The 15,065-nt window shown below is 54.0% G+C and overlaps 1 protein-coding gene across 5 annotated transcripts in view; it reads right to left on the bottom strand.

Annotated features, from left to right (window-relative positions):
• Positions 1-497: 497 nt before the first annotated feature.
• The window catches only part of SLCO2A1 (solute carrier organic anion transporter family member 2A1), a 71,089-nt gene continuing 56,521 nt past the window's right edge, over positions 498-15,065 (bottom strand). For all 5 annotated transcript variants that reach the window (XM_080410371.1, XM_080410369.1, XM_080410370.1 and 2 more), the window contains 11 exons: positions 11,730-11,945; positions 9,577-9,675; positions 7,804-7,937; positions 6,570-6,651; positions 5,346-5,510; positions 4,115-4,304; positions 2,351-2,510; positions 1,815-1,984; positions 1,570-1,634; positions 1,293-1,413; positions 498-1,166 (listed from right to left, as the gene is read on the bottom strand). In XM_080410371.1, the coding sequence (XP_080266497.1) occupies positions 1,046-1,166; positions 1,293-1,413; positions 1,570-1,634; positions 1,815-1,984; positions 2,351-2,510; positions 4,115-4,304; positions 5,346-5,510; positions 6,570-6,651; positions 7,804-7,937; positions 9,577-9,675; positions 11,730-11,945 (1,523 nt within the window). In that variant the 3' untranslated portion in view covers positions 498-1,045. The remainder of the gene's footprint in view (positions 1,167-1,292; positions 1,414-1,569; positions 1,635-1,814; positions 1,985-2,350; positions 2,511-4,114; positions 4,305-5,345; positions 5,511-6,569; positions 6,652-7,803; positions 7,938-9,576; positions 9,676-11,729; positions 11,946-15,065) is intronic.

The raw sequence follows: 15,065 nt of genomic DNA, 5'->3' as shown, positions 1-15,065 counted from the left end.
GCCTCCAGCCCCCTGCACTATGCCTTCAACACCAGGCCCACCCCTGCTCACAACTCCTGCCTCCAGCCCGTGCCCTCAGCTGCCTGCATCCTGCTGAAAGCAGGTCCCAGCTCCCTGCCTGAAGCCCCCTGCCCACAGCCTCTTGCCTGCTGCCTCCATCCCCATGCCTGATGCCCGCTGTACCTTGCCTGTGGCTCCCTGCCATCAGCCCCATGCATGTAGCACCCTGCCTGCTCTGTGCTGAATTGTGCAGACACCTTTTGGGTGCTGTAGGCAGCGTGCAGAGGGCTGCCCCTGGGCTGCCTGGCCCGTGAGCTGGCACAGCCTGCCTGCTCGGCACAGCCCCTCATCACTGGTGGAGCTGCAGGAGGAGTGCGTGCCCTGCGTGCCATCATTTCTTCACCTTTGCTAGCAAGGGGTGCACTCAGCATCTGCCAGGATGCAACCTGCAGGCATCCCCCAGCTTGGGGCGGGGGGAGACCAGCAAAGCACCACAGTTGGAAAAGTGACCTTTATTTAATTATAATAAAAAAAGCAACAAACCCTGACATGTTCTGCAATAAACCCCTAGTTACAGCTTTTCACAACATGTGTGCAGTGTCCACGCTGACCTCTGTGAGGGGGGGGCAGGCGGGGGGGCACAGGGCAGCCCCACAGGGTTGGCAGCCGTTTCCCCTGCTCCTGTCCCAGCTGGGCAGGCATTGCCTGGCTGGAGACGTCACGCCGGAGCAGGGACCATTGCCCACAGCAGGCACTTCTCTGGGTTGGTGGGATGGGGCTGCGCTCCAGCCCCCATCTGCCTCCTGCTCCAGCTGGTGGGGGCTACCCCTCCCCAAAGTGATGGACAAGGTGCCGCTGGAGAGCCTGGGAGAAGCCGGTGCCAGGATGGGGCTGGCATGGAGCATCCCTCGCCAGGAGCACGGCTGCAGGAGGGGAGCTCAGAGCTGCTATGGTGAACTCGCTCCCTTAGGAGGAAAAACAAACCCAAAAAAGACAAAGTACTGGCAGTGGGTAACGGGGGGTGTGGAGTCAGTCCTTGGGTGGGCTACACCAGCCCCGCTGCCTTCTCCTGCACGTTGTACTCCTTACTCCTCTTCACCTTCCAGCTGATGAGGGCGAGGAGGATGGTGCCCACCACCTTGTAGCCCACCTGCAGCCCCAGGTATCTGTCAGAAGAGTGGGGAGATGCTTTGTCTGGAGATGGCACCTCCAGCCAGCACCAGGCTGCGCCGGGGACCATCCCCATGGTTGTCCCCACCGAGGGGGGACAGGGGGACACACAGCAAGGGTACCTGTTGCGGAGGAAGTCATTGTTGTAGTAGGCGCAGAACCGGCGCTGGGTACACTGCTTTTGCCAGTAGATGCAGGAGGAATCGATGAGGGCACCAAACATGGCCGGGGCTGGCAGCCAGGCTTTGGAGAAGAGAGGATGGAGTCAGGCTGCCCACCCTGCCCTGCCTGGATGCTTTGCTTGCTGTCCCTGAGGAGGTTCAACACCTCCTGGGGCTTGGGCAAGCCTCTGAGCACCCTGCTGCCTTCCCCCAGCCTCACTGGGAGATGGACACTCACCCAGCAGCCTCATTAGTAAGAACTGGACTCCAATGGCAAATGACTTCTCATCCTGGTTCACCACCCTGCAGGGGAGAAGCCATGGGGGGTGGGGGGTGGTCAGAGCTGCCACTGGTGGCTCTGCATTTGGCCAAGCACCTTGGCCTGGTTGCACATTTGAGAGGCTCCATTGACCCCCAGCATGGGGAACCCATCATATCATGCTTCCCCCAGTGCCTTACGACCTGCCCCTGCCCACTGCTCACCGTAAAACCATCATGTAGAGGGGGTTGTGGGACAGGCAGGCTACCAGGGCAGCAAAGGAGATGAGGAATACGGCAGGAAGGAGCATGTGGGAGCAGCTGAGTGGACAGGAGCCTGTCTTGGCGAAGGACAGACCGTTCCCAGCAGGGATCAGGGAACAGTTCTTGTAGATCTGTTGGAAACATTTGGAAGAAACAAATGTAAAGCTCCCAAAGCCAAGAGCAGGGTTTTTAGTGACGCACCAGACCACATCACTTTGCAGAAGACTGACAAGAGCATCAGCTCCTATTTTAAGGCACGACCGTGGGATCCTGCAATGGGATGTGCTGCCATCCCCATTTCTCCAAGCAGACTCCCAGGGCATTGCAGCAATTCTCCCTCACACCTCAGGACTTCATCTCCAGTAGTCCTCCCCGCTTACTGCGTCAAAAAGGCTCTGCCCCGTTACTGCATTTCTCAGGTTCCTACAGCATCATTAGCTCCACCGTCACCAGTGAGCAAGGTGCGCTCTGCTTTGCAAACCCCTTGGTTTACTCACTGTTTTTTCAGGAGTGGAAGAATTAGCGGTGCTGTTTGTGCAGCCAGCGAAGCAGGGGGAGATGTACTCCACGTTGTTTTCTCCACACACTGGGTGAAAGATGTGCTCAGAGCAGTGGCACCCACTTGGCATCTTAACCTGCTGCTGGGAACTCAATGTACTGCCAAAAAGGAGGAGAAAAAAAAATTTAAAAAAAAATAAAGAACTAGGACAGGAGGAAGAAAAATCCCTCTGATTAGTTGACCAGTTTCCCCATTCCTATTCGTGCTGGGATGGCGCCAGCAGCAAGCTGGCCTTCTGCCAGACCCTGATCCCCTGCAGGTACCTTTGCAAGTGTACAGTGAATGTAGCAGTAATTATGTTATGTCTGCAAACAAGTACTCACACACTCCACACACACACACACACACACACACACACACCCCAGCCCCAAACAGTGCCCCAGCTGAAAACTAATCGGCCAAATGCCTGGAGAAACATATCTGGGCTCCATCCAGAGCTGCGCAAACAGATGTGCGAACAGCCCCAGCTGGAAACACCATTCAGACAGAAATTGGAAGCGGGCTCGTTTCCAAACAAGCCTGATGACAGTGTGAAAGTCAAGAGGACAAATCAAATTATCTGTCCTGTCTTGCCTTGCTACCCAAGGGAGTTCACCTGCTGGAGCAGCGCAGTCCGTCTCCTACGGGAAGCTGGCACCGGGGACCGACCTGCCTTTGGGCACAGTGGGATGGGGCTGGGCTCCGGTTCACCCATCCACGTAGCCCACAGCTACCTGGGGACCCAGGCAAAAGGCCTTCATGCGCTGCTGCCATTGCAGGGGGGCAGGTTTCCAAAACAGTATAAGGCAAGAGCCTCCTTTCCCATGCAAGTCCCCCCAGCAGCTCCTAGCTCCCCCAGCAAAGCCCATCAAGACTGGAGCCAAGTCAGGCAGTCAACTTGTGTGAATGCTGAGAGGCCAAGGTGCTGCTCAAAATTTAGCACTTGCAGCACCTGATCTTGAGCTGAGGGGTCTCCTCACGTCTGAAGCCTTGCTCTCATGCAGAAAGCTTGAGATGCCAGCGCCTCAGCGGGCTTCCATATGCCCCTGAGTGCGCGGTGCATGCTGTACGGAGCTCAGAGCAAAATATAAACATGTCACCCACACATGGATTGGCAGCGTGCTGTTGCTTTCCTTCACCATGGCTATTTAAGTGGGTGAAGCACAGGGACTGCCCCGTCCCTCACCCCTCCACCATACCCCTAGGACAGGAGGCTTATTGCTGGTGAGCAATGGGAAACATCTGTACGAAAGCCCCTTGCTGGCAGTGCGTTGGGAAATGAGCACGATGTACTTGACAGCAAGCCTGGGGTGGAGTCTAAATGTCATTTTCACCTTAAAAAGACATGGCAAGAAGAGCCAAAAGTTTCCAGCCAGATGAGGAACAAGGTGATGTCCAGCTGGAACAAAGGGAGCACACGAGGTGCCCATGTGTAGGGTTGATGTGGACGTGGGCACTAACGTTACTAATTTCCCCCTAGAAATCCAGAGCGCAAAATACACCCTGCTGGTTTGGTACAGAAAATCACGAATAAACGCCCTCCCAAGCTTTCTGTGCTGTATAGCGCTTAGATCTCCCCCAGGCAGTGGGACCAAGCAGCAAGCAGTAGCATGGTGATGTCTACTGCCTCTTGCCCTCCACCTGCATGTATCCCACCCCATGGGTAATTGTGCCAAGAGCTGGAGGAACAAGGAGCTGAAAACAACGCAAGTGCCTGCGTTACCTGGGGGGGTAGATCCCATCGATGCGCCCTGTGGAGCAGCCCATGAAGAAAATGGGCAAGCAGATGAGAATGGAGAAAACGAGCACCACCACAGCAAACCGGGGGATGGCCCGGAGGGAGAAGACAAAACGTTTCATGATGATTCCTCCTAAGAGCATCCCAAGTGCTGCTGCTGGCAGGTTCACAGCTCCTGCAGAAGAACGACGGCATTAGCTGGGGATCCTGCCTGCCAGTCACCTCCCTGTGGACAGGGGTTGGAGGTAGTGGATTTGACCTCATGGTGACTGGGAGAACCCAGAGACCCCACTGTTACCCAAGACAGGCCAAAACCCAAGGCAGCTGGCACCTATGAGAAACCTAAGCCTCGGAAATCTGGCTTAGAGAGATGCAAGACCAAGCATCCGAGTGGTCCAGACCCGCTTCACCCACGTGGTGGGGCTGCAAGTTTTCAATGAGAGTGGTTGCTGGCCCACGAGAGAGAGTGAACAAATGTAGACAGCAGAGTCCTGGCCCGCAGGCGTCTCAGGTCAGGGAAGTCATCACCCATCTTAAGGTGATCCCTGGGGGTCATCCGAATATCAGTTTCCCATTACTTCCTCCTGAAGGATTTCTAAAAACTGGGGAATATGGGCAGGTGGCTCCTGGCCAATGTGACACTGGAGGAATTTTACCAGTTGTGCTTAATTGTAAATGTTGCAACTAATGTACCCATGACGTTGCTGAGCTGTACAACGCTGCATTGTGTAGTTTAGCTACCAGTAGAAAAGAACCGGTCCGAAACCAAGACATGACCCAAGAGTGCTCGAAACAGGGCCAGGAGAAGAGAAGGTCACGAAAAGGAAGAGAAGAAGAAGAAGAGGAAGATGATGAGGAAGAGGATGAAGAAATGATGAAGATGTCCCAAATGACCACCAGAGGACCACCGACCCATTAGACCACACGTGCATAGTAAGCATGTAGGTATGACAAGTAGTTTTGGAATTGTAATGAATATGTTAATAATTTCTCAGAAATGTCATTAATATGTATAGGCTGGCTATATAAAGATAAACGGTGAACAAAGTCGATATGCACGTCAAGCGGAACTTCTCCCCCATGCATCTGGCACTGAAAATAAAGAATGCCTGCTTTCGAAAACTGAAAAATGAGTATGACAGAGTTTTGTCTCTGATTTTTTGGTGTCGGATGGGTATTTTTCACCCTATGGCTGCTGCTGCCTGGCTGCACTCACCTATGAGGAAGTTGGCGTAGGAGGAGGAGGCACCGTACTGCTTCTCCAGGAACTTGTTGAGGAAGGTGGCCAGACCCGCAATGACGGAGGAGAAGCTGCACTGAGCCAGCACCAGGAGGATGAAGAGGGGGTTGAGGAGCAGCCTGAGGAATATCTTTGGGAATCCTACAGGGAAACAGCAGGAAAAAACGTATTTTATCCCTGGGTTCCTCACGTCAGCAATCTGTACCGTGAAACCCCCCACCCTTAGGCTGTTCCCTGGGAGTTAGTGCAGGGGATGTCCAAGGGCACGGAAAATGAAAGGGGAGGCACCCTGATCTGGCCCGGCAGCTGGCAGGACCGTGGCCAAAGCACTGTGAGAAGCGAGGTGGAGGGCCGGCTCTGCCCACTACCCTTCCTCTCCCCCTTCCTGGACTCACAAGGAGCACTTCGCAGCCCCGGTGCATTTGTCCTCCTGGAGCAGGGCCTGTACCCTCGGGCGGTGTGACCAGAGCCGCTCCTGCAGCTGATGAGCGCCATGGGACATCGCGTCCTCCCTGCCCTTTCAGCAGAGGCAGGCTGACTCCAGGCTCCTCGGGAGCAGCCTGCTTATTTGGTCTCTAATTAGCTTGCCCCTTCTAGCAGAGTGCCCCACAGACCCGGCATCATTCCTCAAAGCCCAGTGAGAGAGAGAAGTGGGAGCTGGCAGTGCCAGGTTATGGCTGTGCTGGACGGAGAGGGAAGGAGAGAGGGTCTTTAGCTGGAAAGAAGTCATCCTAGGAGCTGGAAGAAGTCATTAAACTGGTCTCTCTCACCAGTGACCCCCCTACTCAAGCCAGTTTCAGCTACACACACACAAACCCGCAGAAGCTGCAGTGTGGTGACCTTCCCAAAGCGGCGGCCACTGGCGCCAGCACTCGGTGGCCTCTCCCGGAGCTGTGTTACACCACCCAGCACGCTCACGCCATTTACAATCCTCAAACCAACCTTCAGAAACAATTCAGGCCCCACAGACCTCTGCTCCACAGCAAGGGGAGGCTGCGTCCGCCTCCCCCACATCCTTAGGGAAGGGTGTGCTACAGCCCTGGAGGTGCTTCTGGCCCTGGCATCGCCCGCAGCGTGGTGGCCAGACCCCACGGCTCCCACGAAGCCCCTCAGCGGGGCAGTGCTGGCGTGGTGGCCTCCACCCACCCAGCGTGGCCCGGTGTCCCCCATCACCCTCGCCTTTAAGTGCCAGCCCTTTACTTTTTATAAACTCCAGCAGAGAGGTTTCGTCAGCTACCCCCTTCTCCATCTTCCTGAGCATGCCAGCCTCCGCGTTCGGGTCCTGGGGAGGGAGAGAAGAGCAGCCTGCGGTGAGGGCAGCACCCGTGCGTGGCTGGCACCGTCCCGGCAGGCAGCGAGCTCCGGAGGAGCAGGGTCTGTCCCAGATGCCTTTGACCCCCAGCCAAGCCTGAGAGTTTCCCTTCCCATTACAGCGAGGGGGTGGATTATCTCCAAAGTCACAGCTGCCCTTGAGCAGAGCTGCAAGACAAACGCTTGTCCTGCTCGGGAGGGTTTTGAGAACTTGGGAAGCTTTCCTTGCCTGAACCCTGGCAAGGCACCTCTTCTTTAATCCTGCAAAAAGTCTGACAATGGAAGTTGGAGACAGGTCGGCTCAATGATGAGTCCTCCTGCTATAATAATGAAATATTTAGGGGTTGATTTTGACCTTTAAAGAATCAATGATTAAACTATTTCAAAACAAAACAAAATGAAACTACTTTTGAAACTAACCCAGTGGGGCTTTGCTTTGAAAACACTGAATAATAATTTTGCATCTTTTAAAATTTGTTTTAATGGGAAACTTGTCCCTTTTCCGCAATTTTTCCCCCAAACAAAAGCCCATTTATCAAAGTCTTCTGCCCAGCTTTATCCCAGTGCTGTTCCTTGGGGACGCTCGGCTCCGAGCGGGGGTTGCCACCGCTGCTGCTGCTGCCGGCGTCAGGGGAGGAGGTCCTTGCAGAGGGTGTTGCAATGGGGCATTAAGATACAGCCATCACCAGCAGAACTGGGTCAGACACCCCGGGGGTGTCAAATCCCCACGGACAGACCCCTTACCAAGGAGGACAGCATGCAGGAGCCCCAAGAAGCCACCCAGCCCTCCCACTGCTCCAGGGAAGGCACAGGTCTACCCAAAGCCTTCCCAAGAGATGCTGCCAATGCAGCTAGCGGGAAGGATGTGAAGTCTGGGTTTGGTCCGCTGAGTTGTGGTGGTTCTGGCTTTCCAGCTAATGGTCAAGAAGTAAAAGGTCTCGTCCTTCGTGTGTTAGAGGCACAAAGCTCGCCCAGAAAACTTGTGAGGAGTTGTAACCACACCTGAGGAGGGTTGCTGGGCTCCCTTCCTTCCTCCCACCCCTCTCCTCCGGAGACAGGTATTCCCTCCCCGAGCGCAGCCCTGCCACCGAAATGTTCTGGCCCTCTGGAGATGAGGTCTCACCTCTCCTTTCAGCATGTACCGAGGGAAAAAGAAATAAGGAATGGATGTGAGCACCAAGCAGCCTGAGGAGATCAGCAGTCCCAGCCACCAGGCTCCGATCCACCGCTGGTCCCTCGGCGTCAGGGCCACTGTAGCTGCAAGACACAAGGACCCATCGTAAGAGCTCTGCTTCTGCACGCCTGAGGGTGAAAAGGGCAAACACCTGTGCAAACACGGACTGGTGGAGCACAAAGGGTCCGTGTGGGCACACTCCAAGGGACTCTTCACCAGCGTGGAAGAGCAAATGTCTGGAGATGGGAGGTCCCACCAGCACTGGTAGCAAGACCAGCCCTGACAGTGTTTGACCTCCCTTCCTTTGGCCAGGAACCTGCACCGCCACTCCCCATCCAAACTGTGCTGAGCCTCCCAGATGACCGTAGGATGGATTTAGTCAGCTTCGAAGTATGTTGATGGCCCAGGTTCAACTCTTCCCTGTCGAGCCAGCCAGTAAGGTGGCAGTTGTGGGGACCCAACTCCATCCTCCTCTGCCTGGGGTGTACGGTGGGCTTGGACCGCGCCGCCTGCCAGGGATGCTGAATTGAGAAAGGGACTGGGAAATGCCACAGCCCCTTTCCTGGAAAAAACTGCTCTCCCATTGTTCCTGGCTTGGTCACTCTCTGCTTGCAGAGACCAAGGGAAGGACCCGTGCTGGCAGAAGAGTGCTGCTAATGAGCCTGGTTTCCGAGTGGAAGAAACTCTGGGCGCCTTCTCCGGAAAAAGGAGGAGAAGGTGAGAGCCACTCCGTCTCCAGTACAGACATCCTTCGGCTGGGCCAAGCGATGCTCACGGGAGGTTGACAGATTGCTTGGCTTGGCATGGGGACCGCATCTCCCCATTGCCGGGACATGGTGGCTGGGAAAGGAACCAGCAGCAGTCTCCGGGTGGGAGCCCCGTGCCAGGGTGCGGCAGGAGAGGAGCCCACACCCCACTGAAACAATCGCCCCACTTCCCCAAACAGGACCACTCCACTCTGGAGCTTGAACGTCATCATGGAGCGACTGGGCAGAGACTGCTAAATCCGTCTGCCGCCGTGGGGAGCAAGCCAAGGCTTTTTGCCATTTCCTGCCCCAGTTTCATTTATTATTCTTATCAGGCACCGGACAAAAATGTCAGGCGAGCTCTGATCTCTCTAAGGAAACTCAGGAAAAGCCACATTAATGATGAAGCTGTGGAGAATTCTTCAGTGATTAAGTTACCAGAAATAATAAGCATGCACCAGATAAAGAAAATAAGCCCCGTGCTGGCACTGGCTCGGTCCCCCTCTGCAGATGCTGGTGAAGGGTGGTGGGGAGGACGACGGGCAGAATCAAGCCTTCCCGTGCACCCATCGGACAGTGGTTGCCCTGTGGTTGTCTTCATCCCTGGATGCTTCAGATGCCCCTGCTCCTCTCCACCACTGTGCCGGGGTAGTGTGCTACTTCCTCAGCATGGCAGCAGTGGGCAGACCCCAGCAGTGACCACCAGTGCTTCCGTGCAGCACCATGAGTAGGACATTGAAATGTCCCTACCACAGGGCTCTGCTTCCGTAGTGGCTCCAGGACTATCCGTAGCCTTCCTCACAGGGAGACAGAGTGAAGGAATGTGCTGGGGGTGCTATTCCAGGTTCAGGTCTTTCCAGAGGAGTGGGTTTTGTGGGTCATGGGACTGGTGGCTTCTGCCACCAGTCATCTCAGAGTGTGCTTCTGACTCACATAAGGCTTTTAGGAGGACCATCGCTACTTGAGAAATACTCACCAATATCAACTCTTCCAATATCCACAAAGAGCTGCAGCACCACGGATCCCAACAAGTATCCAAAAGCAGGGCCAAACACAGCAATGGCGAAGAGGATTGCTGAAAAAAGGGAGCAGAGAGTGCCGGTGTGAGCAGGGAATGGTAGCTTCAATGCAGATCTGGCTTTTGTCTTCCTGTGTCAGGCAGGAATGGTGTTACAACGTGCAGAGCAAAAAAACATCTTTTATCAAGCAGCAGATGGTAAGATCCCCATTGCTCAGGTGCTGAGCGTGGTGTTTAGCTAACAGCATTATGAGGAAGGCAAGCAGCTGCCTGCAGAAAAAAATCCATCTGCTCTGCTGCCATCACAGCTTTGCTGATGCACTAAAAGTTGTCAGCTACACTGTCAACATCCCTGATTCACGGTGATGAAGGGAGAAAGCAGCAGGGCAGTGGCACCCTGGACTCCTTCAGGTGATGGAGACCTTAAAAGCCTTACATCCAAGTGAAAACATTTGGTGCAAACCAGGGGAGGTGAACGATGCTGACAGCAAAAAGGCCAACAGATCACACTTGGTTCAGCTGAACTATCCTTGTTCAAAAACCAGATAACTTGGACCTAACCCGTAAGGTCAAAATGTTTCCCTTTGGCTCCTTTAGAATGAAAGGATTCAGGTTCCCTCCCTGAAAGAAACTCTTTGCACAACCTTCTTGAGATGCTGAAAGGGAGACAGTTTGCTTGAGCTGCAGTGACCATTTCTGTGCATTTTGCTGATCTGGAGCGTTTGAGCACACTGGGTATGAAAGTGCCTGACCACTGCTATGCCTCAGCTGTGCAACTATTTTAAAAACACTTTTTTTTTTTTTTTTTTTTATTAAGCAAGGCAGTGCTTTTGTTTCTGTAATATAAACCGAAGTATTGAAGGGCAGGGTCTTTAGAGAAGGAATATTTAACCTCATGCACAGACAGTAATGTTCCTTTTCACAGGAAGATGCTGAGACCTAAAATGAAACAAGACTCGAAGGGCAATGGTATTTACGTTGTATTGAGGCAATCCAGGCTCCCAGTAGCCATCCCCCTTGACACGGACATTCCATGGCCCTAAAGTGACCCCCCCATAGTATAAAGAACAAGCCAGTCCCATTTTCCTTCATCTTCAGGACCTGCCAACTTGGGGCTCCAAAGGGCACTCAGAGGTCCTGGGAACGGTGATCCCTCATCATGCGGGGAAGCCCAGGGTGCCCTGTCCCTCCTTCTGCCAGTCCAGACCATTGTACCTGAGCTGAGAAGAGCGAGTACTGGCCGCACAGGAAACGTTGGTGGTGCAGCAGCCCTTCCCAGCAGGAGCCTGGAGCAAAGCACACCTGGGTGGGTCTGGAGACCCTGCCAAGCACTCCGGTGTTTGTCCAAAGCCTGTCCTTGGGAGTCTAACTCTGAAGGCTTTCCTTCTCCATTAGGGCTTACCTTATTTTGGAACATCCGCTTTGGCCTCTTAAATCACGCTGATGCCTTTGGCTGCTTTAAAGACATTGTTCGTCACCAGGAGGAATTGAGTTTGTAAATAGCTTATGGGCTGAGCTTGAAGCTCACGTAGGCAGGCCAGTGCCAGATGGGGATTGCCATCCAGAGGACAAAAATATCTTGTAACATGGCAGCCAGCTCCTACCTCTTTGCAATGAAGCAGTCCTCCCGAGCCTGGGAGCCCCCACCGGGCACGGGCTGATCTCATGGGAGACATGCCAATCTTGAACCCTTGATCCAAACCCTGTGTTAATTGGCTCCTGCAGGCTGTCACACCTCTGGTTGAACTGTGATCAACTGATGCTCGATAAGAGCAGGAGGCAGCCTCTGAGAAGGTTTCCTTACTGCTGTTTCCCCCCATGGATGGCATAAGCTCTCACAGACGCAAGGGAGAAGACCCAGCCCATCCATCTGACCTCCTTTCCCTGATTCTTTGGCTTCCTACGACCCACAGCTTCCATATGACCCTACAGAGAAGAGCTGACCGTCAAGGGGAGAGACAGCCCAGCCTTTTAATGGGGAAGGATCGCATCTGAGTCACGCTGGCCACTCAGCCCATGTCCACAGATCATCCTCTCCAGATGAGCACCTCTACACCTCACCTCTAAGGTCCAGAGGATACACAACAACATCCAGCGATGGTCCCACTTACCAACATACAGCGGGGAATTGTTTGCTTCTGCAAAGTCGTCTACGTAGGATATTCCAAAGGGCTGGATGGGAACTGTCCCAATTCCAGCCAGCAGCTGGGCAATGACCATCATTGCCCATATGCTGCTGGCCTCCTTCTGGGGATCCTGGGTGGTGTTCGGGCACACAAACTTATTCTCTGCATAGCAGAGTTCAGCCTGGACCTGGCTTTTGTTACCTGAAAGGGAAAAATAATGAATGTTACAACGCTGGGCATGTCCCCTGCCTCCTCCCACACCAAACCTGGGAAATCACCCAGGTTTGCTGAGTAGGCACTCACTGCTGGATTTCAGATGGATTGCTCGTTTTATTTAGCAGTTCTCATCATCTTTCCCTTCCTTTGGGGTATTATACTGAGGTCAGCGTAGCAAATGACGAGGCCGTGGGTTTTATCATACTTTTAAAGACAAGCTGGCCAGAGAGGAAGGAAGCACATTAGTTTCTCCTGTGAAGGGCCAGCCTGCAGCCCAGCTCCCGCGAGCTGCATTCCAGCTGCCCGCAGAGGATAAAAAGCTCTCCTGCCAAGCTGCGGCAGCGCTGGGACCAGCCGACCCACAAAAGTCTTTGGACAGATGGTGCCAAAGCCAGTGGAAAACCCTAAATATTCACAGGTGGAAAAAGCTGGCTTTCATGCAAAATGAAGGGGTTACAGAGCAAACAGAGCGTCCTGGCCTTTCCTTGCTAGCTCTTCCCACTCCAGCTTTTGTTTTTTCTTTTTTTTTTTTCCCCCCCATTATTTGTAATTGGTTCAACATTCCTATCACCTCTTTCTTGTTAATGCAATAACTCTGGATTTTCTACACTTCTGAGCAAACAGACACAAACCAAAACCAAATATTTATCAGGTGATACGGGGTTTTCATTGGCATAGCGCGGCAGCACATTCCTAATAGTAGGTCACCACAAAAATCCTTATGTAAGTCCATTTGAAGGCACGTTGTCTACAGAGTCCACGTTGCCAGATAGAAGGAGCCTCCTTTTCTAATAAAGATCTTACCACAGCAAAAACAAAAGCCACAGAAACCTCCCATGCCAGATGGCATGCCATGGAGCGAGGCTGCTCTCGGTTCAACGAGGGTAAACCCAGCCCATGGCTGGCTTTTTGTTATCAATGGTCTTTGCTCCCTTGTGGTACCCAGCCAGTAACAGGGAGTGATGCTCTCTGGGGTGACCTGGCTGCCCTGAGCAGGACACCCTGCCCCTGAATCTCTGTTGCCAACCCTGCTCAGGAGCAGCCCACCACCTCCCAAAGCAAGGACCCTACTTCTTCACACCATCTGGACAAGGAGAGGTCTTCACCCTGCTCAAGACTGCCATGCAAACTCCAGACAGGACTGGAGTATCTTCATGGGCTGGAAATACCAGGACACGACACGCACAGCTCCATGCAGGGAGCAGGATGATACCTGCTCCTTTGACTTGTTTCCTTTGCAGTGATAGCAGCCCCTGTCCTGGGTCCAGACCAGTTCACAGCCTGAAGCAGGACTGTAAGCTCTCAGAAAACCTGGCATCTAATGGCTGACCCACTCTCCAAACCATCTGACTTGAAAAGCACAAAGACACTTGAGGCTGCATAGCAGCGAGGCAGCTGCAAGCCAGCGGAGAGTCAGTCTTCTTATTCCTGCATGAGCACTGGCACACTCAGCCCCACACTGGGCCATCATTTTTAATAATGGTTAGTGGGGTCTGGGCTTGCAGATCAACAATGGCAGTGCCAGATTTCCCAGAACTGATGTGGTAGAGCAAAGCCAGAGGATCTCTAACCCTTTGGTGGGAGCAGTGACTGTCAGGCACCTCTTGAGCATCTCTGCCCTTGCTGTGCTTTGCTCCCCATCTGGGCTTTGCATCCTATCGAGCTGCAGTGAAGACAGGACCCAACTAAAGGCAGCAACTTGCCTAAGGCCACCCAGCAGCTCTCCGGCACAGCCAAGGCTCCCTGAGCCGAGAGGATCAGGCTGCGATGCCATGCACGGGGCTCTGAGCCTTTCCAGGAGAAAGCACCTTCTAACTCCAAGTGGAAGGCTTTCCCAGGCTGGCACTGCTGCGGCCGCTGCCATCCCCCTCGGTGGCACAGGCGCAGGGGGAGCGACCTGGCACAGAGCTGAGGTGACCTGGGGTTTTCAGAGGGACCAGTCCCCAGGGGCGCTAAGGCTCATTGGCATCCCGAGGATTTAGGGCCTGAGGTCACTTTGGGAAGACCAAATCCAGCCTTGTTGTGTGATGCAGACTCTGCTGCATACCTGCATTCAGCACAGAACCTGGAGCTGTACTAGCTTGTTCCCAAAGCCCGCCCAGTTAAACCAGTAGCCCCCCTTAGCATGGGTCGTACGGCTCAGTGGCTAGAGCAAAACAGGCCCTGGGGACAGGAGACCTTAACTCTGCTGCATCACCCACATGCTCAGCAGCAGGGAAACAGCCTCACTTCTCACGCTGCAATGCCTCTGTGACTCCAGTAACGAGGATGCTCCTTCCCTTTCCAAAAGGCTTCGGGCTGCAGGTGGCCACCAGCTGGACTGCGCCCAGCCTGGGTGCTCAGCAGGACTGCGCGCCACTCTTCTCCCCTGTGCTGCACAGCTCTTGGCAGCAGGACCGAGCGACGTCTTTTGTCAAGCACAGAAGCCAGGGGAGAGGCGAAGAAGGTCGGCACCTCGCTGGTGCCATCCGAACGAGGCCGATACAGCAAGAGCTGTTCTGGCATGAATCAAGCTCAGCGCTCAGAAAAGTACAAAGCCTCAGTAGCAAGTACCGTGGAGCCATTGACTCCCCTCCGTAAATGCACCAGTGCCCCAAAAAAGCCAGAAGTGAACCGCTTTGCCCACAGTCACACGGGGCAGCAGCAGCAGAACCAGCATCTCCTGCACCCCAGGGCTTCTGCCCCCGTTTGCTGCCCCTCCAGCAGCACGCTCTGCTCGCAGCTGGTTTCACATTCTCTCCCTGGCTGGCTTTTTGGACCACTAAATGACACGCCGTTGTTGATAACAATGCTGTCATCACAGTGTTAGAGCTGCAGCTGGGGCCCTTTTGATGCTACAGAGAGCAAACCTATTGCCAGGGTGCCCAGGAGCAGGTTGGAGGGACACACCACCTGTGCGGAGAGCAGGGACACTGTGTGCCTCGCTGTCTGAAGAGACACGGGGGGGCACAGCCAGGAGAGAAGCATATTTAAAATAACAGATTAAGCTAATTACACGATTAGTTTTCAGGTATATTTTGTAGTATCCACGTGGAAGGATGTGCTCTTCCACTGAATGTGGAACCTCCTCACAAATGTTCCTGGGTTGGCGTGCCCATGTGGGGT

Source organism: Falco punctatus (assembly GCF_963210335.1).
Source record: "Falco punctatus genome assembly, chromosome: 13".
NCBI lineage: Eukaryota > Metazoa > Chordata > Aves > Falconiformes > Falconidae > Falco > Falco punctatus.
This window is presented reverse-complemented; position numbering and strand designations above follow the sequence as displayed.